General features: G+C 34.5%; 2 protein-coding genes across 2 annotated transcripts; one reads left to right on the forward strand and one right to left on the reverse strand.

The window, feature by feature from the left end:
* On the forward strand, window positions 791-19464 carry LOC109845369 (protein DEFECTIVE IN MERISTEM SILENCING 3). Its single transcript, XM_020414617.1, has 7 exons — window positions 791-942; window positions 16771-16878; window positions 17025-17142; window positions 17398-17635; window positions 17777-17968; window positions 18089-18409; window positions 18890-19464. The coding sequence occupies exons 2-7, from the start codon at window positions 16828-16830 to the stop codon at window positions 19113-19115; spliced, it is 1146 nt and encodes a 381-aa protein (XP_020270206.1). The 5' UTR covers window positions 791-942; window positions 16771-16827; the 3' UTR covers window positions 19116-19464.
* LOC109846178 lies at window positions 20916-21278 on the reverse strand. The gene has a single exon (XM_020415401.1). It carries the CDS (start codon window positions 21276-21278, stop codon window positions 20916-20918), a length of 363 nt encoding a protein of 120 aa, XP_020270990.1.

Consider the following 21841-nt stretch of genomic DNA (forward strand, 5'->3'; position numbering starts at 1 on the left):
AGTCTCATTATGGATAGGATAAATCATTTAATTATAAATTCAAGGAAGATAGGAAAATTAGAATAGATTAGGATAACAATATAATATTTTAAAAAAATTAAGGGTAATATTGACCATGAAAAGATTTTCCTCAACTCGTACTTTTAAAGTGAGTATGACGTACTTTTAAAGTGAGTATGATAATGATATGATATTGTTGAAACATATCATTTTTTGAAAATATTATTGAAAAAGGGTAGCTTTTGAAAATTTGTCATTATTTTTCGGTCAGGCCCTAGCCAACTCCTCTGATTTGTTGGATCCCACATGATTTCTGTGATCCTTTGATCTCCCCCGTTTATGAGACTTTCAATCGATTCTCCATCATAATATTTTCAGGCAAAATTTTAAAATAGACCCATTTGCAAAAATATTTCCAAAAAATCCTGTTTTAAAAATATTCGCAAAAAACGACCTAGTTTTAGCGTCAGGCTGAAACTGGGTCGTTTTTTGCGAAAAATGTTCCCAAATTTCACGAGAGTTGAACTCCCGTGAAGTTTTTTTCAAAATAAAATTTCACGGGAGTTGAAGTCCTGTGAAGTTTTGTTATGAAAAAACTTCACGGGAGTTCAACTCCCATAAAGTTTGGGAATATTTTTCCTAAAAACCGACACAGTTTCAGTACTGAGGCTAAAACTAGATCGTTTTTTAAAAATAAAGTGGAAACGGGCGTTTTTTGGGAATAAATTTGCAAAGGGGTCTGTTTTCAAAAATTGTCCTAATATTTTCTCCCTCATCTCTCACTCTCACTCCTCACTCTCACTCCGCAGCTATCCAAGCCGCTACCCACCGCCTCTCCTCGCAACCCCGCCGCCCATCGCCTTTCTTGGCAATCCGCTGCCTTCCGCCTCTGCTCGCAGCCTCCGCCGCCCTCCGTCTCCTTTCTTCCCTTTTCGTTTTAAGGTAATATTGCATGAAAATTTTCACTTTTCGTATAGTTTTCATAATTTATTGTTCAGTTTTGTATTAATCTCCCAAGCAATCCTAATTAAGCTACTTTTCCCCCCATACCCTTGATTCGTAACCCTAATCGAGCAATTTTGATTATAGTAACCATTATCCTAACCTAATTGGAGCGGCAGTGATCAGCGATCAGTGGCGAGGAGGTTATCAAGTCGCAGAAGGACGTGATGTCTGCTGCTTCCAAGCCGCTGTCGTTGATTTGGATGTCGAGGTTCTGCAGCAGTATATTGTGCAAGTGAACTTCCTCAGGGCTTTTGCTAGCATGCAAGAGAATCGGTACTTTATCTTTATTTGTGCTGGTTATGGTTCTGTTTAGGGATCTTTCTGAGGTTCCTTATGGTTTTAGAGGAGTCGGATTGATTTCTTGATGAAATTTTAGCTAAAAAGCAGCAATATGAGTCTAGCTTTAGCTGATTTTCTCTTTCTCACTAGTGGATATCTCTAGATTTTCCTTCTTATAAGTATCAAGAACTTCATGTTTGCAGTCAGAATTTGTCCTCAACTCGATCATCTATTTTGCGCAAATCTTTAACTCTTCTGTATTATATCCTTGACACATTGATATGTATTTTATTATGTACCACAATTTGGGATATAAATCTTATCCATTTTATGTTAAAACTACAATTTCGAAGAAAGGGCAGTGACTTATCCTAAATTTGATTTAACATATCCTGTCTTATATAGCATAACAATCTTATATAGAGTTCACATCCTAAATTCGATTTAACGAAAGGGAGTACAAGAGGACTATATAGGTTCAGACTATGTGATTATCCATTGCCTAGAAGTTGAAGAGCCAACCATATTATATACAAGGTCATTTAAGTGTGTGCAACCCTATTATATGCAATGTTATATATTGGATGTGTGTCTGCTAATATGCATGCACATGCATGTATCAATTAGTCCCTATTTTATTGTCACATAAGGTATATCTAATCACTGAGTAGTTCTCCATCTCCTAGTCACTGTGGAATTTTCATGTTGTGTCATGCCACACCCATACATGTTCATATTTCTCAGTGGTAATGAATTGAATATATGTATATATAGCGAGCCCTCGAGCTCTAATGGTAGATTTGTGAATACTTGGTGTTTTGGTATGAAAATTGGTGGAATAGTTTCCTTTCAGCAGTACAAAACTTGGGTCGGAATTGGTTTTTGATTTGGTTTTGAATTGAGGAAGTCTTTGGTTGAAAATGTGTTGAAAATCACGGATTTCAACACAAGCGCATGCGTTCGACTTGACCAATGCATGTGCTCGGTGAAATCCCGAGAATAGTTTAGTTTACAGTGTTTGAGCGCACACACCTAAGCAATAAGCGCACATGCTCAAGCGAATGATTTCTGTTTTAGATTTTTAGCACATTGATGTTAAAACTTGGCTAATGTGGCATTGGGGTGAGTGTGCGCGCCCAACCTCCGAGTGGATGCGCTCAGCACAAGAAAACATATTCTTTCCATTTTGAGAAATTAATTCGTTTGAGTTCGTTTTTCATGATTACTTGGTTTCCTTTCATTGATTCTGATTTCATTTGTGCAATTAAGCTTGTTCTTGCTATGTTAAGGTATAATAGATGCTAAATTAGTCGCTTGGTTAAATTTACATGTTTATGTTTGTTTTATTGAATTCATGATATATCCATGTTTAAGTATGTAAGGTTTAATGTGCTATGTTATCTTATAGTGCTTATCTTGTGTTTCTGCATTGTGGTGTTATGTGTTATTAATGTATGTGTTAACTGTTGCTAATCACTCTTGCTTCATTTTATTTTAATGAAAATGTATGTGTTATTAATGTGGAGAAGCAACTTAATACTTGGTGTAGATAATCACTCTTGCTAACTAACATATAAAGAGAGAGGAAGTGGAAACTAACATATAAAGAGAGATTAAGTGGACTTTTGTCTTGTCTTGACTGTTAACTGTTGTTTTTTTATTTTGTTTTTTTTGCTCGCTCTTGACTGTTAACTGTTTTTTTTCTTTGGCAATATAATTGTTAGTGATGCAATACAGTAAATACACTAGTCTGAAAGTTTGAATAATTTGCATGATTGCATGGAAATTAACGCATAAGTTTGATTCACTAAATCTATATAGTATCTTATTTGTGAATTTATGAGTTTTGTTGCATAATGCATATATGTGATTAATAGAAAATTGTGTTTTGGTATAGATATATCTTCATCGGCGGGTAGTGGTAGAAGACAAGATCCTATGTGGAAATATACTTCTTAGTTGATGATGGGAATGCCAATAGACACAAGTGCATAATTTGTAATAAGATCACAAATGACGGCATATCCCGACAAAAAGAGCTTCTAATCTGGATGGATAGGAAACGCAAATATATTTTTTCATGCATCTTGTATATTTTCAAAATTTTTATGGTCTGGAGTGCGCCTTGCTTCGCTCGGGCGCGCGCATCGCTTCGCTCGGGCGCGCGCATCGCTTCGCTCGGGCGCGCGCATCGCCTTGCACGTGTGTTTAAATTGACTTTGCACCCAGCATTGCGCCTCGCGCATTGAAAACACTGATGGACATTATGCATGTTGATTTAGGTTTCAATTTGGACTTTTGGTTTTGCTCGGTACGTTATCATGAGACTTGGCCCTAGAATATGCATGATTAGGCACCATGATATGGTATATACATGATGATGATGATTGCTTATGTTTAAAAATTAGGCGTCCTTCGTGACATTAAATAAAAAATGTTCTCTGTTTTGGATTGAGAAAGTTCTCAGTTTGGGATATATTGTGACTGAGTTGAGACTTGTGATTTTCTAGCACTAAGAACTTGGTCAAGTATAAAAACTTGATAAATTAAGAAAGAGAGACCACGAAAGAGATTATCTATGTGTATGAAGTCATGATGACTTGCTTTGGTATTTGGCGGGCATTTTTCATCTTCTTTGGAAACCTAGTTGGAGAAGGCACTCACATATGGATGTTCTCTATAGATTGAGTTACTCGGGTCAAGTGCATAGCATATCATGTACAAGTAATAAAAATGTTCATGTGGGTTAACTGATGGGAGGGATTTGGACATCTCATAGATAATGTGTGGCCCAAGGGTGTGTTTTGAGCGCTAGTGCACAACAATTTGTGCATGAAAACCAAGTAAGAATGTAAGTAATGTTTCTGGCGGGTGCACCAAACACATTACCTGTGAGAGCTTTTCCTAAACATGGCTAAATAAAATTTGAAGATAGATGCACACACTAGCTTTGGACCACACTGCAGGAGTGAAATGCATTCTCATTGTTACATCTGTGCTGTGATGATCTGGCTATTAGCCTTACCTGTTTCCTTTTCTGGATTTTTGAGATGCACTCTCTTTTTATGAAAGCAAGCAAATCATGCATTTGTGATACACATTACATGTGCACAAATCACTCCATTTACCATTTGCTAGATGGCTTTCTGATCGTCATGGTTTGTACACCAGTGACGAACTCAGACCTTCTACCCATACTTTCAGGGACATAGTAGTCTAGTGACCTTCCATAGATGGAGTTCCTGTTGATCGGCTTGTCTATCTGTTTTCAACTCTGTTCAGCTTTTGGTTATTAGGCTTTTGTTATCAATGTTATTTTCTATTTTCGCTGCTATACAGTTGGCTCTGATGTACGTTACTATTACAGTTGTTTTAGACTTGAGTGGCTGTGTGATCTAGTTTCTTTTATGTATTATGTGGTGATGACATTGATATCAGATTCTTGATATCTTTTATGTTATATGTTATCTATGAGACTTGTTGATATTTGCTAAATATATTGCTTTCGCTGTGTATTTGTGCTATATTCTTGCTATTTGTTGTATATTAGTTTTCTTGTGATTGTTATTACCTATGATTTTGTGATGCTGTTCTCTGTATAGTGAAAGAGATGTATGAACTAATTCTCAGTATAGGCTTAAGTATATACTTTTGGATAGTGTTTGGCCCGATTGTGTATGCTACCTAGCCTAGTCACGTGCCCGTCAGATGCTTCTGGGACATGAGGCGCGACATTTCTATAGACTAGGATATAGTTTGAAAATATGGGCATTTCACTTGGAAGCTAATATATCTTACGCTGCCATATTTATCAGATAGTTTATCTCAACCATTTGTAATAGTAGATTACTAAGTGAACATGTAGACATCTATAAGTAGGTATATATGTTGAACTGGATCAGTGTTAATTACTCTCGATAATAATTGCTGTCAAGGAAATAAGAGAGATACTTGTAAAGTGGTCCTTAGACCTAAAAGAGTAACATTATCTATATAGTAGATATGTTACCTTTGACATAGCTAACCATCGATGTCTAATAAGAGTATACATGGGCTTGCTGGGTTGTATAAATATTATATGAAATGTGTTATTCCCATGAAATACACATTTAATCTTATTTGTATGTTGCATGTGCGTGTCGCGTATACTCATTTTTAATGCTTATATGTAGGTTACAAGTGCACACATTGCAATGATAGTTATCATTTTAAGAGTAGTACTTGACATAGACTATATATTTATCTTAGGAAGATAAAATTACATTTATTTTATGTAATAAATAAAGTTTATATCTAGATAACATATATATAGCGATTTAAAATAACAATTTTATGTTAAAGAAATTTTTAACATACATAGCCATGCATTTTATTTATAATCAGATATTTCAAGGACGGGATATGCTAATTGTATTTCAAATTATAAGCTCATTTTTATTTAGAAAGAAATGAGTTGGGTGGGTACATGTATCACTATAACAATACGTGTATTAATAATTTGGGTCCAAAAGTGGGACAGATCTATGACAAAATAGTTTGCTTGTCTAGATGCCAAATTACAGTTGTTCAATTACTGATATTAATTGTTCTAATAAAAAATACTAATGTTAATTAAATTGTTAATAGCATTTTTGACCAAGAGACTGCATCTGTTAATTAAAATATTTATTGTTCAAATAGCTATAGTAGAGAACTTATCTTGTATTATAAAGCAAGAACTTGAAAAAGTTTAGCATCTACATGTCATATTATGTAATTTGCTTATCCTTCATATGAATTCACAACGATGCATCACTAATATACAAAAGAATCACTTTAAGAGGGTGAATGGCACATCTAAAATTAAAAGAAATTAATAAAAAATAAAAAAACATAAAAACTATCTGACAATTTTTCTTCCACCTTGGGGAAGGAATGGAGCTCGGTAGGTAGTTCCTTATAAAGTTGTTGAAAAAAAAAATCTTAGCTCTCATATTAGGTTTTCTTTTTACATAATAAAGGAATTCTTAGCCTATATCCATAATATTTTAGATAGAACCTTTAGAGATGAAATTCCTTGTAGGATTTCCACATGAGTTTTCCCCTTAACTTTCGACATGTAAGATTTTAATCATTTTTATGAAGTTATACACATAAAAGTGCATATATATTGATCAAAAGCTCTTTTGCCCTCTACTCGATTTCCAAGCATCTATACAAGTAAAGCAAAAACTGTTAACCTAAATTGCCATTCAACTTCTTATGGTAATGTGAAATTACTGTTATAAATAGCGGTAAATAGCCCCGCAATAGCGGCGCTAATAGCGTTAGCGGTCCCTTCCCGCTAAGGTATCGCCCAATAGCGGTGACATGTTGCGAAATATGCGCTTTTCGTTCATAAAAAAAAACGGCCAATAGTGTGCCATAATGGTAAATAGTAGGCGATTGCATGCGAAATTTGTTTTTTGACTGCTATTTAAAAGCGGTTTGTGGTCTATTTTTTTAAAATTAAACCCGATCCTTGACCATTGCATTCCACCGTCTCCTGTGATTTTCAGCATACTCTCACCACCTCTCATAGTCTCTGGCACCTACCTTAGTACTTCCTCTTACCTCCTTCACAATGAGCTCCTCTTAGGACAGTCCTCTCACCGCTTAGCTCTTCTTTTCAAAGACGACGACTCTTTGACTCCTCTAGTTATCTTCGGTATTACGTGATGGTTACATATCTATTTCATGTTTAAATCATCAAATATGTATTTTTAGATTTTTCTTTAATCTTTCTTATTTTAGTATTTATACATATCTAAATTAGACCGCTATTTGACTTTGTGTTTTTTATTGCTATTTTGCCGTAATAGCCCCAAATAGCCTTAGCGATGCCACACCGCTACGCAACGCTATCCGCTATGCGACGCTATCCGCTATCGATTACCTTGTGTGAAATAAACTCTCTTGACGTGTAATTGTAGCACTTCTGCTTCATATTTTCATCTCTCTCGTCGCACTATCTTATAATTTCTATACACGTAATATACTTGATAATTCATGTGAATAAGAACAATTATCTATGCACTTGAATACAAAATTAAGCATATATTATCTTTCCCGACAAAATAGGATAGTAGCTAACCTCCATAGGACTGCTGAAGGAACACACAATGCCAAAGTATAGATTATCACTGTTGATATTCTCTATTTTCTAGTCGTTTATGCAAGAATCAAACAATAATTGTTACTTGATTTGCCATGTTTGGACGAGTCACATTTTGAATGCTCCAAGGACTATAGGCTTTAATGACAAGGTCGTGTAGTGGCCCTGGACTCTGGATCAGATCTGAGTAGAGTAGGGGCAGCGAGGATTCCTTACTCCAGCAACAATAGGGGCCTTTTTTTCTCCCCTACCTCATTCAAGTGCTTGTTGCCCCTTTTGTTTCCCTTGCCTATCATTTTGTGATTGATAATAGATTTGTGAAGAAGTGAAAGTTATTATAGACCATAGCATACGTGTATAGTTAATGGAATTGATTTTCACTAAATAGTGGGACAATGGGCAGTGAATGAGGGGATGTTAATGGGTAACATTTAATTAGTTATAAGGTAGTGGAGGAATTGGTAAAATTGCAATTGTATAATTCATATTTTAATCATATAATAATGATTATTAAGCATACACTTTCACCTCTCATTTTGACATGGTTAATAATAATAAATTGAATCAGAATCGCCTAATTATCAAAAGTTGAGTCTTAGTTATTATATATGAAATTTTAATAGTGAAACATATTTAATTTATATTACCAATTTAATTTTTTATCTTTTGTTAACATTTTTAAAAATCTAAGTTATATTCGAATGTATTTTAAACTGACATGATAAATAATTTTAAAATAATATATTAATTAAAATTTAAATTAGACTTCATTGAATATACCCAATATTAGGTAACATTTACCACATTCAATAGCTTATTTTAGCTAACGTGGTAATATATACATTTTTTAATATATATTGAATATACTATAAAAGAGTAAATTATGTATTTGAATATAATACTTTATAGTATTTTCATATAATATGATTAATAAATGCAATTATGGCATGATCAAATTTCATTGAATAATGGCATATGTGTGTAGTTATGTATGTGTTTTATCATCATGATAAATAAAATTACATGAATACGCATAACACTACGATAAATGGAGGACATTTTCGGAAGAGGTGTTTTAACATTCAACAAACTTTTATAATAGTATAAGATAAGATGAAGAATACTGTTATTTCAAGTTATGTAATCATTATACTGGACTTTGTTAAACTCGGCTGGTTGTATTATTTGATAAGTGCTTTTATCAAGTATACAAATAATATAATAGTTGAATATATTGAGTCTAATATAATGTAAAATTAAATATAAGTTATGGGGGTTATAACAAATATAAATCGTCTCTATAACTTATATTAGAATAAAGACATATGAGCAAAAAAGTGCTAGAAAGGAACTCACTTGCAAATATGTTTTTTTCTACTGTTGCTTTGCAAATATGTTGATGGGTATATTTGCAATGGTTATATTTGCAATTATTAGGTTAAATTTAAAGATATCTGTATTTCAAGAGATAATAGTTGAGATTTCAGATCTAATGAGATAAGGATAAGTCTCAAGAGATATTTTTAGATGAGTTTAATCTGATAGCTATGAGAACGAATCCCTATAGGATCCCGCTTACATGCTCCCTATAAAAAGGAATTTATCTCTAAGAAATAATATATGTTCTTTTTCTTTCCATCAAAAGAAATTCTTAAGGAGCATATTAGAAAAAGGAGGACCAGCATCTCCTACAATCTGTAAAGTATCTAAGGAGTTAGAGGATCTGTGAAGTATCTAAGGAGTTAAGAGGAGGAACAAGGTGAATCGAATAGAAGCAGGATTTTTGGGTTGCGAAAAACTGAGGTACTCCTAAAAATTATAAAGAGAATTACATAATCTATATGATACGATCCTGCATTATTATTGTTAATATGAGATTGTTTTAGATTATTAAGTTTAGAAAAATATAAATTAGATTAATTTTTATTCAAAAACTTGATCAAATGTAAAAATCATGAGAAACCAAGAAAAGTCAAGATCAAGTATCAACATGTATTGAGTCAAGAATGACTTGCCTTTGGTGTTTGATGAGCATGATTCGTAGCTTTGGAAGTTAGAGAGCACCCTCTAGATGGATGTTCTCTATAGATTGAGTTAACACACGCTACTTGATGCATCACACTTAAGGTTATAGGCGCGCTCGCATTATTATATTTGTTGAGTTATACTTGATGTAGTGTATCTGTAATTGTTCAATTGTTGTTTGCTTATCGAAAGTTGGTTTAGTTTAGCTTCTATGATGCATGTTTATTTTATCATGAATGCTTTAAGCTATTACATGTTATATTCTTTCTTGAGATTACACCAGTCATGCATCCATCATACCCATTTCATGTACACATACCACCTCCTTCATTTTAGCACTTGCTAGATGGATTTTTGATTGTCTTGCTCTTGCACACTAGTTGCAGACCTGGACTCTACCACACCATGCGCATGCACCCCTTCATCTAGTGAATCCCGGTTTTAGGAGTGACAGTTCTATCAACATATTAGGGATTCTTGATTCTATTTGCTCAGCTTTTTAATCTAGGTCTTATGGATGTATTTTCTACTTTATGGACTATTGCAATGTACATATTTCTTATTTTGCTGCTGTAGTAAACTTTATAGTTGAGTAGCTTCTGGATTTATGTATCTGTTTGAACATCTTATGTATCAGACTTGAGATGCTTTATCTTAGCAGTTATATATGTTAGACTTGTTTATTTTTTATGTTAGCACGTTGCTTTCCACTGTATTTTCTGTATTATGTGATATTCTATGATGTTGTTCTGGATGAAGGATATTATGATGTATGTACTGATCTTATAGGCTTAAAAGTATATGCTTTTCGGTAGACTTTGGCCCAATCGCATATGCTGCCTAGCCTAGTCACGTGCTCGAGACATGATAGTTAGCCCTGGGGCATGACATATGTAGTTACTATAATCTATAAGGAATAAGATATGGTTATGGATATAGTTATGTAATGAAATATTCGGATCCATATCCGATATATCGGAATATATATTCGTCATATTGTTGCAAAAATTTTAATCTTTAGATTAATAAGTTTGAGGTTAATTTTAATAAGTAGGATATCTAATCTTAGCTTTTCATATATAACCAACATACGAATGAATTCTTTTGTATCATACAAGCTATTTTTTAAAAATATTATCTAGTTTTCTGATCTCTGTTTTTTATCTGCATGTATATCCGCACATCCACATGCTTATTTGTATCCATATCCGGATATTAGCGGATACAGATATGAATTTTTTTTACCAAGGCATATTCATAACTATAGCTGTATCCGTCAATGATAAGCGGAAATAAATATGATCAATATTATAACCGAGCTGTATCTAGATCGTATGCACCCCTACCCTAACCTCTTGAGCGTATCATGGTCGTATGCACCCCTACCCCAACTTTGAACCTAGCTTTGCCCATGCTTGTAGGAAAAAACCTCAATGAATACGCACCCAACGAAAACGATTCACTATATTCAAAAAGGTTACAACTGTCGTTCTCTTCTAGTCTTCGTGAATCATGGACAAAATAATAGAACTCACTCTTCAGAAAAACTAAGATCAACTACTAGAGAGAAATATGACACTACCAATGAAGAATCAAGGAAACCATTGCAAAGAGCCGTAAAGTTTGTCCTCTTTTTTTGATGGTAAGAATTCTCGCTATTGCCGTAAAGTTTTATCTCCTAAAATATCCATATTTATAATATATGAAAAAATCCTAACAGAACAGACTCTTGATGCAAACAAAATTATGAAAACTACGCAATGCCCCGAGTGATCAGATTGACGGTTTGGCCGCTCTTGCTCGCGGTCGGTGCATTGGTTGGTCCAACTGATCGGGTTGGGATTGTCCAATCGGGTTGGGATTGTCCAACCACTTTAGCACTGCTCCGCTACATTCGAAATTCTTCATCGATGACTATTTTACTCTGTTCTCGCATTCGAAACGTCCCTTAAAGCTAAACGAGCTCACACATGATATAATTATTATTGTACTTTTAGATTTTTGTCCACGTAGGTTCGAAACCCCCACCCAACTCATTTGACCTCCAAACTATCCAAACATGGGAAGGAATTATTAAAATTTGGGCATTTTCATTTCTTTCCATTAAAAGAAAAATGGAAATTGGGGGAAACGTTAACCTAGGGGTATTTCAATAAATAACCATACAAGTTAAGAGTTAACCCTTGTTTAGATCTAACAAAGGATTAAATTGGAAGAGATTAAAAGATTTTAGGGGACCTAATAGCAATTTCAATGATTATTAAACCAATTTCAAATTATTAAAGATCTGAGGGACCAATATCGACATTGTGTGAGGGGTCAACTTTTGAAATCCAAATTTTTTAGGGCGGCATACAACTTTTGGTGAAACCAGATCGTTCATCAATTAATGACCAAAGAGTTTTCACATGAAAATCACGTGAAATCAGACTCAATCAAGGAACAAAAGAAAGACGCCCTTCATTTCCCCCATTTCCTACGATAGCAGAGGCGTCGGGCAGCAACGGTTGTCTTTAGGTTCTACCCACTCTCTAAACTCTTGAATTTCTAAATACTTCAGTAATTATTTTGAATTATTTCTATTAATTTTCATGCTTAGTTTATGTTTGTTATATTTGGTTAATACGCGATTTTTTCTTGTTGGTTTGATTTCTTCTTCTTGTTCTTTGCAACATTTTTGAGAATGTTATAATTAGTATGTTGAATGGATATGAAAACATTAAATTGGTTAGAAATGGTTGATTATTAAATTAAAAGAAAGAACCCTAATAGATAAAAACGATCATAGAAGCATGACATGTGAAATGTTATTGAGTGCAGGGTCTCAAATATTAATGGTATCATTGTCATTGTTGAGGTCTTTTACCATGATGGCTGACGACCAATGGATTACAATTGCAAAAGTTTTTTTTACCAGACTTTGATGGTGGTTTCTTTTCTTTCCTTTTTTTTGGTGGGGCTGGTGGGTGGTGGGGGGCTAGACAATGTGGATTTCAGATGGTTGAAAGCTTAATACAGAAACTTGCTAATTCAGTGGAGTGCATAATTTTGATATTTAAAGGAATCTTGCCTCTTACATTAGAGTACCTTTACCCTTTTTTTGGGTCCGGAAATAGTAAATTTAATATATATACACACACACACAAAAAAAAAAAAATACACGTAGAAGGTAACTAGGTTACATCTATAAAAATGCATCATTGCTCATTTATTTTGTAAATGCGAACTTCTCATTATAGTCTACATGTCATTAAATGTATGTGGATCGAAAATCATGTAGTTTGGAATATTCTATCTTATAAATCAAGCATTCAAAATAAATGACATTTTGGACAGTTACAGACTATTCATTTCTAGGTTATTAGATGTGTAAATTAGAAATATTTGATTTTTGGTCTCTATGAAGTTTTGGATGCATGTATCATAATGACCGTTGTGGGTCATTAATTTTTATAGTCAAATATTTACTTTTACAGGTTGGTGTAACTAAGTTACACCTTGGATGTATTGTAACCGTACTCATACACACACATATATAGAGAAATGTAGGAACTTAGTGCCAAGCACAAGGTTTGATGCTTGATAGTGAAATGGTTCATTCCTATCCACTCATTCAAATGAAGGATCACATTCATATGGGTTGAAGAGTGGATGACAATGGGACATTTCACCTACCAAGCACAAAATTTGTGCTTGATACGGAGTTTCTATATTTTTCTCATATATACATGTATGTTGAAAAAATATATATGAGCTGATAGTCCATTTTACAAAATGGATTGCCAAGTCGATGCCATGTGAGCCCCTTGCCAGTCATACTAGTGTGGGGCTCACATGACAGTGAGTTGGCGCGCCCATTTTGCAAAAAACAGGTTTATGGTTGGTTGTGGGCATTTTATAATATAATATTAATATTATAATATATATTATAATATATATTAATATATATATTATATTAATATAAATATATCATATAATTATGATATTCATTTGTTTTCCAATATTTCCCCGGACGTGGGACCACGATATATTCATTGATCTATCCTTTTACAGGGCTTGCCACAAGCGATATAGTCTCTAAATATTCTTTATTGCTTTTTGGCTATTTTGGGCGATGTATCCCCGATATATCAGCCAATATGTGGACCCATATATCTTTCTATATGGCTTGTCGCAAAATAATATATCGTGTTTGGTAATTTTTGGGCGAGATATCATGATTTTCCCATTATATCAAATGACATTTTGGCTTGAAAAAATAACCAAATGTTCTAACGTTGATTTATACTTTTGCTTGTTTTACAAGGGTGATTAGTGTTCCTAAACATATATTATGTACATTTTGTATTCTTAGATTTTTCATTACATATGTTAAGATTACATTTTAGTGCATTATACTATATATGCAAACATCCATTATGACATTCCGATATTTACCACATATCCTTGATATTTCCCCAATATCCACAATTTGATATGAATTTAGGCCATCTGATATTTCTCTGATATCCGACACTTAAAACCTTGTGCGTGTGTGTGTATAATCTTTGTAACAAGGATCATTTTTAGTTCTTAGTAGTGAGGTGACTCATTCTCATTCATACATTCAAAAGGGATCACTTGCACAGTTGTTGGAGAGGACCGTTTTCAAGTGGGGACCACTAAGATGAGTGGCTAAGCTTTGACCACCTCACTACCAAGGATCAATTTTGTCCTTAGTACCAAGGTTATCCAACTTATCTCTCCCTCTCTCTTTCTCTAGGTTGCATGGATACGAGTACGGGTGTAGGTACGGGACACGAAAAATTTGGAAAAGTTAGGGTACAGGGACACGACGTATATATATAAAGAGATGTAGGAACTTAGTATCAAACACAAATTTTGTGCTTGATAGTGAGGTACGCTGTTATAAATAGCGGTAAATAGCCCCGCAATAGCTGCGTGAATAGCGTTAACGGTCTCTTCCCACTAAGCTATCGCCCAATAATGGTGACATATTGCGAAATATGCGTTTTTCGCTTGCAAAATCGGCCAATAGCGCCATAGCAGTAAATAGCGGGCGATTGCAGACAAAATTCGCTTTTTGACCGCTATTTAAAAGCGGTTTGAGGTTTATTTTTTTAAAATTAAACCCGACCCGCAACCACTACATCCCATCGCCTCTCCTAATTTCCCTCGTACTCCAGCCGCCTCTCATAGCCTCTGGCACCTCTCTCAGCACTTCCTCTCACATCCTCTTGCCGTGAGCTCCTCCTAGTGCAGTCCTCTCACCGCTTAGCTCATTTTCTCGAAGACAACAACTCTTTGACTCATCCAATCGTCTTTGGTGTTATGTGACGGTTACATATCTATTTTATGTTTAGGATCTCTTTAAATCATCAAATGCACTTTTAGATTTTTTATAATTTTCTTTAATTTTTTTATTTTTAATATTTATACATATCTAAATTAGACCGTTATTTGACTTTGCGTTTTTTTTTTGCCGCAATAGCCCCAAATAGCCTTAGCGATGTCTCACCGCTATGCGACGCTATCCGCTATCGATAACCTTGGTGAGGTATTTCATTCTCATTTACTTTCCAACCCATGTGAATGTGGTCCTCCATTTGAATGAGTGGATGAAAATGAACCACGTTACTACCAAGTTTTTCAACCAAGCAGAAAAACTTGTGCTTGGTACTAAGTTCCTCCATATTGTTAACACTTCAATCAATGATTAGAAACCCAAAAAAAATCTATATAAGAATATACAAGCATTCAAAGTCATTTACGCTTAACTTAAATACTTAAATCAAAATCCTATCAGATATTACTAATTAAATCTAAAACTAGGAAAACCCTCTACCACAATTTCTATTCTAATTTCAAGCCAAACTACAATCACATATTCCTTAGTGCTTGGTGACAGCAATAGTGATGTCACTCTCCACTATCACCATAAGAAGAAAAACTAACGAAGCGCATTCTTCTCTCTCCCATCCTTTTTATCTTGAACCAACAACAACTCTTCAAGTTCTTTTTAGTGACCAAACTCTTCCTTTTCAACCTTATTTTGAACCCATGTTCTTCCTTATCACTATCTCTAAATTCAAATGTCAATGAACATTTGTCAAGTTGATCTGACTATCATTTAGCACCAAATAGCAGATATGGCTTCTTTGTGGGTTTTGGAGACGCCTTGGTCTAAGAATATAGGGATCGGGGATATTGGATTTGGGTTATTGGATTCAACATGCGTTATTTGGTCTGAAAATTTGAACCCGCTTGCTAAATTAACCCCACTTTTGGCTTTATTAGGCTCTCACGTGGGCTAAAATGTTAACCAAACGTGTCCATGCCATTTGGGTGCAGATCCACACCCAATATGTGCTGGACACGGGTACAGGACCTTTTCTACCGTGTTGAGGTAATGCACACACATATATAGGGTAAGGTTACAATACATCCAGGGTGTAATGAAGTTACACCTATTTGTAAAAATACATGTTTGACCATCTATATTGTAAATCTGAGCGTTTTGTTATTATCTACATGTCATCATATCTAAGTGGACCAAAATCATGTGGGTTAGACTTTTCTATCTTATAAATCACGCAACTCAAAATAGACTTTTCTATCTTATAAATCACGCAACTCAAAATAAGTAACATTTGAGATTGATACAAACTATTCATTTTTGGGTCATTAGATATATAAACTAGAAACATTTAATCTATGTGATTTTTTTATCTCTATGAAGTTTTTAATGCATAGATCACAATGAACGGTGTAGATCATTAATATCAATGCTCAAACATGTATTTTTACAGGTTGGTGTAACTAAGTTACACCTTGGATGTATTGTAACCTTACTCATACACACACGTTACATATATATATGTACATATATATGTGATATATGTACACACATACTCTATATATATATATATATATATATATAATATATATATATATATAATATATATATATATATATATATATATGAGCTATCAAGAGATAGTGGTGAGGTCCACACCTTTTGATGTGACTAGCAAGGTGGGCCTCACCGCATGACCATATCTTGGTAGCTCATTTAACAAAATGAGTTGCCATCTCTTACCTATTATTTCCCCAAACACAAAAACACGTGTGTGTGTGTATTTCTTGAAAATTTTTTCATTGGCATGTGATGACACTTTTGAGTTGCAGATCTCAACAACATGCTTCTAGTTAATGCATATGAGTATTTGTTCTTTCTTCTTCTTCCTTTTGTTTCCTTGTGTTAATTTTTTTAACTCTGCAAATATTTGCTGGCATGCATCCTCATGTCAAGGTGTTTTGTTTCCCAGAATTGTCAGTTTTTGAGGAGCGAACCGAGTGGTCTCTCTACATTGCCAGATAGTGAAATGTGTGACGGAAAACTCCTTAGCATGAAAATGTTACAGAGTCATACTCAGGTGGGCATGTCCGAAGTTTTCGCCATTTTATGTTGCGAGACAACGAATTGGACTTTGGCATTATTTAGGAAAGAAATTTGTCACTATAAGGTTTTTCCAAAACTCTTGAAATGTTGAATATGTTAACTTATGCTTTATTTTCTCAGCAGAAACTGAATGATGATATACAGAAGCTGGCATTAAAAGTCAAGCATCACGAAGACAACATGAAGTTTCTCAAGACACAGATAAACAAAGTTGATGATTCCATCCTTGATATGCAAGGTCAAGTTCATGGTTCTGTCCCTCTTCTACTGATTGTGCCACTGTGATTCATTTAAGCATTCATAATTCAGTCGATCTGGCATTTGCTATCTCCTTCACCATGATGCGAACGTGGTATGGTGATATGTATAGTAAAATATGAAAAGTCCTTTGCATATAAGATTTATGTACAGTCTTTCATACTTTTTTATATTGGACACATTCTGCATATACAGAACCAGTTTGTTTCTTGTACTAAAGCTAGAATTTGATCAGTTGATCTTGGAAAACATCATGCATCAAGAGAAGCAGAGGAGAAACGCAACAATGTTTCTATTGTAAATACTGAGAAACAGACAACTGAACAGATTCTACTGTTGGAGAATACAGCAGCTGGTGTAATTTGCCAGCTTAAAGTTCATCATGGCTCTCAAGCATCTAAGTTACCAGTGACCAAGGATGTCCTCGGTGTTGTATCCACACTTGGAAAAGCAAATGATGACAACTTTAGCAGGTTAATTCTCAAGTTTTTCATCTTTGTCATCTCTTTATGTTGTTTGATAGGTTAAACTATCATTTTCCATTGTTGTTTAACTTCAACCTTCTATTTCTTACGATTTATAGTGTCTTATGACATATAGCGTTTTTTTATCAGGCTTCTCTCAGAATTCTTGGGATTAGAAACTATGCTGGCTATTGTTTGCAAGACATATGAAGGTGTTAAAGCCCTTGAGAGGTATGACAAAGAGGGAATGATTGACAAGAGTTCTGGTCTTCATGGACTTGGACTATCTATTGGCAGGCTTGTGGATGGGAGATTTCGTGTGATTTGTCTTGAGCATTTAAGGTTGTACCATCTTCTAATTTAGTTCCAGAAATATGTATATATTGTGTCTTTTCATAATACCACTGTTTGTAAATTTGTGTTCATAAAAATAATTACATTTCGAATGTTTCACATTTACAGACCATATATCGGTGAACTATTACCAGAAGATCCAGAAAAGAGACTAGCTCTACTGAAGCCCAGGTTATCGAATGGGAACTGCCCACCTGGATTTTGTGGCTTTGCTGTAAATATGATCAGTATTGACTCTATGTACTTATCTTGTCTCACGAGCAGTGGCCATGGCCTTAGAGAAACCTTGTTTTATAGCTTGTTTTCTCGTGTGCAAGTATATGAAACAAGAGGCCAGATGCTAGATGCTTTGCCTTGTATAAATGATGGAGCTATCTCCTTAGATGGGGGCATTATGAGAAGTAATGGTTTGTTCTTGCTTGGCGGCAGGTAAGCACCATGTTATTAGTAACTAAGGACTCGTTTGTTTGGTACCTAACATTTTTGTCATCTATTTTCCCCAACCATTTAATTGTGATAAATACAGATTAGGAGGATAAAAACAGAACATTTAAACCATCTAGGATTCAAGTTATAATTCACATATTCTTTTCCTCAACAGCTTAATGTTATTTCCTTAACAGTCATATGCCAGAAAATTAAAATTAAAAATGGAGTCCCATTATGGGGAGTTATTGAAAATAATGCAAGAATTATATAAACTTCATTCTCTATTTCTTAGCAAAATGCACTATAGTGGTATAGTTTTATGCAACAAACTTGCTATTACTCCAGTTAAGCAGAATGCACTGAAACACTATTTTTCTATTGTTCTCTCTTTGTAGGATTTTTACCATTCTATCACATCATTGTTTTAAGTTCACAAAGTTATAATTCTTGAAATATTTAGTATTTTGGCTTATGACTTAGGAATGAAGTGAAGGTCAGATTTCCAGTCAGTTCTAGACATTCTAGTCCACCAGAGAAAGAAAGTGAGATTGAGGAGCAAATCAGGCTTTTGAACTGGAAGAAGGAACGAATTGTTGAAGATATGCATCGAGAGGAAGCATTGTTGAACCAGGTGAAAGAGTCATATATTGGGAAAAAGGATGAGCTACTGGAGTTACTAAAGTACGTCAATACGAACTCTATCTGATCCAGGTAAACCCAAAATGAATATTTGCTCATTTGAATCCACCAGAGCCAGAACCAGATCAACCAATTCCTATCGGAAACATGTCTCATGTAATATGAAAGTTTTTTAATGAATGTAGATGCTTTCCTCCTACATTGCTAACTATACAATAACCCAGAAAAAATCGAAAACTAATATGGAAACTGTTGTGAGAGTGAACGGTGCTGTATCGAGGTCCTAGACCGTTGTGATTTTCATGAATATGATTCCATACATTGACAAATAGGTGCTCTTATGTGCTTATTGGTAGCATGTTTGTAAGAATTATTCTTTGCTATTTGTTGACACCAAGTCAGTTATTGCTTATTCATCACTATTTTTTGTGGGATTTGTTAATATTGTTATTGCTTCGTTTTCACTAGAAAGCCTGTTCTCTTTTAGCTCTATTAGGCAACAAATTATTGTTACGAGGTGTTATATCATTACAGTTTAAGCTTCACCTGTACACAATTCCACTTATTTTTTTCCCCTAAGTGCAATAGCTCAAGTCTTTGCACTTATCTCACGAATCTAATCTTCACCTACATTTGGGTATTGCCTTTTATCTATTGAATTGTTCTTATTAGTTGTCTTTATCATTATTGAATTGTAGCCCTATAATCTACCATCTAAAAGCGTAAAGAATTGCTGTGTTGGCTACAGGTGCATGTGCCATTGTTCTGCGATTGTTTACGTTGAATTTTAGCAGTCTTCGAATTGAACCTAGTGGTCATAAGAACTTTGGGATGACATAATAATGCAAGAGATGAACAAAGCAATTGTTTAAGTTGAGTTTTAGCGGTCCTCCAATTGAATTAGTAGGCATAAGAAGTTTGAGATGACATAATAATGTAACATAATTGAGGACCTGATTGGTTGAATGAAGTTTTCATACATCATTTTGGCATGCAAAGAGGCAGAATTTGCAAAGAGACATGATTTGTTGAATAAAGATTTCATACATCCTCTTGGCATGCTAGGAGAGAATTTTTAATGCAGCGCGAAAATGATAAACATCGTAATCCACCAAGGGGTGCTCTCTGAAATCACAAAGAAAAGTCTTCAAATCCACGAAGAGACAACCTCGAATTCACGAAGTAATATAAAAGAGAATTTTATTGATAAAAATGATCTGATTCATGAGATTTACAATCCTTCTTTTTAAATAAAAAACAAGGTCTACTCCTAATAAGAACAGAATTCCTAAAAGAAAGAAATAATTTAAAACTACCTAAATGACTACCTATAATAAAGGAAACAAATCAGTCCTAATTAAATCAAAATTGATTTTGTTTCCTAATCTAAATTGACTCTTAATATTATCACTAATATAAACTAAAGGCTGATTATTTTTTAAGTCATGTTAAAAATGTGTGTTATTGATGAGATTGTGGGATTCTGCCAAGCTGATTGACTCCGTCTCGTCAATATAGGCGATTTTCATATATAATATGTTAGAATCCACTTTTTGGATTGGAAGATTTGCTTGTTTGTATATAGTCAGTCAATAATTCATCCGTATCTGCATCTAACTCGTGAATGTCCCACTTCTTCATGAATTTGATTGTTACGCATCTTACATCAGTCTCCTATTGTTGAAAGAAACTTGACCCCGAGCTTGTATTTGTTTGAATATCAGCTTTCTTGATAAACACTTTTCTTCTTCTGCATCGATCACCGTCCACCTTATACTTAGCATTGATTTTTTCCATGTGTTCTTTTACCTCCTCAGCTAGGGCTTCTTCTAAATCAAACTTTTGAATGAATCAATTTCACATTATTCTAAATTTTAATGTAACTGACTGCATGTGGATCAATAGATGACTTGAAAAATTCCCTCAAATTATTTCCTTGTTGCTTTTTATATTCTTGTGTCCGTAGTTTCATCTCAATCTTGTCAAAATCATTCAATAGAAGGATTTCTCTCACACTCCTTTGTTTTGGGCCCTCCACTAAGCAATGCCTCACTATTTTATTCTTTTCCTCTATTGGGACAACATCAATATGTGCAATATCGCTCACAATCTCTATGGGAATATCATGCATAATATTCATCTTCTTTATCATATCACCATCAGTATCATGAATCTCATGCATAACGAGTGTTTGCACCTTAGGAGGACTTTCAGTAGGGATGAATACCATGATCGGAGTCTTTGCTTCTGTTGACAAGCTCGATCTTCGCATAATGATTGCCACTAAAAAGCTGCTTTACCCTTAGTCGGTAGGCTACTCACTTAACCTTTTGGTCTTCTGCAATTCCCAAGTACCTGAAAATCTCTTCACCTCATCAATCCAATTAAGAAAATCTTTTATATCTAGTTTTCCATTGAAAGACGGTAAATCAATCCTCGGTAAATCAATCCTCATATTTACAATATCATAGATATCCCATCTTGGGTAGTCTCTACGACCATGATTTTGGCGCAAGGCTTCATACTCATCAATGTTGCAGTTGAATTCTTCAGGCGGAATCAGATCACGTCTTTGGCGACTATCAACGCGATCTCGAACTCATCCCTGGTTCAGACACTCCACTGCCAACACAAGTCGGTCTACGCAAGTCATAATCTAAGTTAGGGTAATAGAGTCTTCGTCGCTTGCCACCAGATCGTAGAAATAGGTCTCTGATACCAATTAACGCAGCGCGAAAGTGATAAACTTCAGAATCCACGAATGAGTGCTCTCTGAATCCATAAAGAACAATC

The sequence above is a fragment of the Asparagus officinalis genome, chromosome 6 (assembly GCF_001876935.1).
Source record: "Asparagus officinalis chromosome 6, Aspof.V1, whole genome shotgun sequence".
Lineage (NCBI taxonomy): Eukaryota > Viridiplantae > Streptophyta > Magnoliopsida > Asparagales > Asparagaceae > Asparagus > Asparagus officinalis.

What these genes read in the sequence shown, in the direction of transcription:
- LOC109845369 (XM_020414617.1), top strand. Translation starts at nt 16,828, where the DNA reads ATGTGTGACGGAAAACTCCTTAGCATGAAAATGTTACAGAGTCATACT. An exon ending in TGTTACAGAGTCATACTCAG is followed by an intron (nt 16,879 to 17,024) that starts GTGGGCATGTCC and finishes TTATTTTCTCAG; the next exon opens with CAGAAACTGAATGATGATAT. An exon ending in TTCCATCCTTGATATGCAAG is followed by an intron (nt 17,143 to 17,397) that starts GTCAAGTTCATG and finishes GAATTTGATCAG; the next exon opens with TTGATCTTGGAAAACATCAT.
- LOC109846178 (XM_020415401.1), bottom strand. Translation starts at nt 21,278, where the DNA reads ATGGTATTCATCCCTACTGAAAGTCCTCCTAAGGTGCAAACACTCGTT.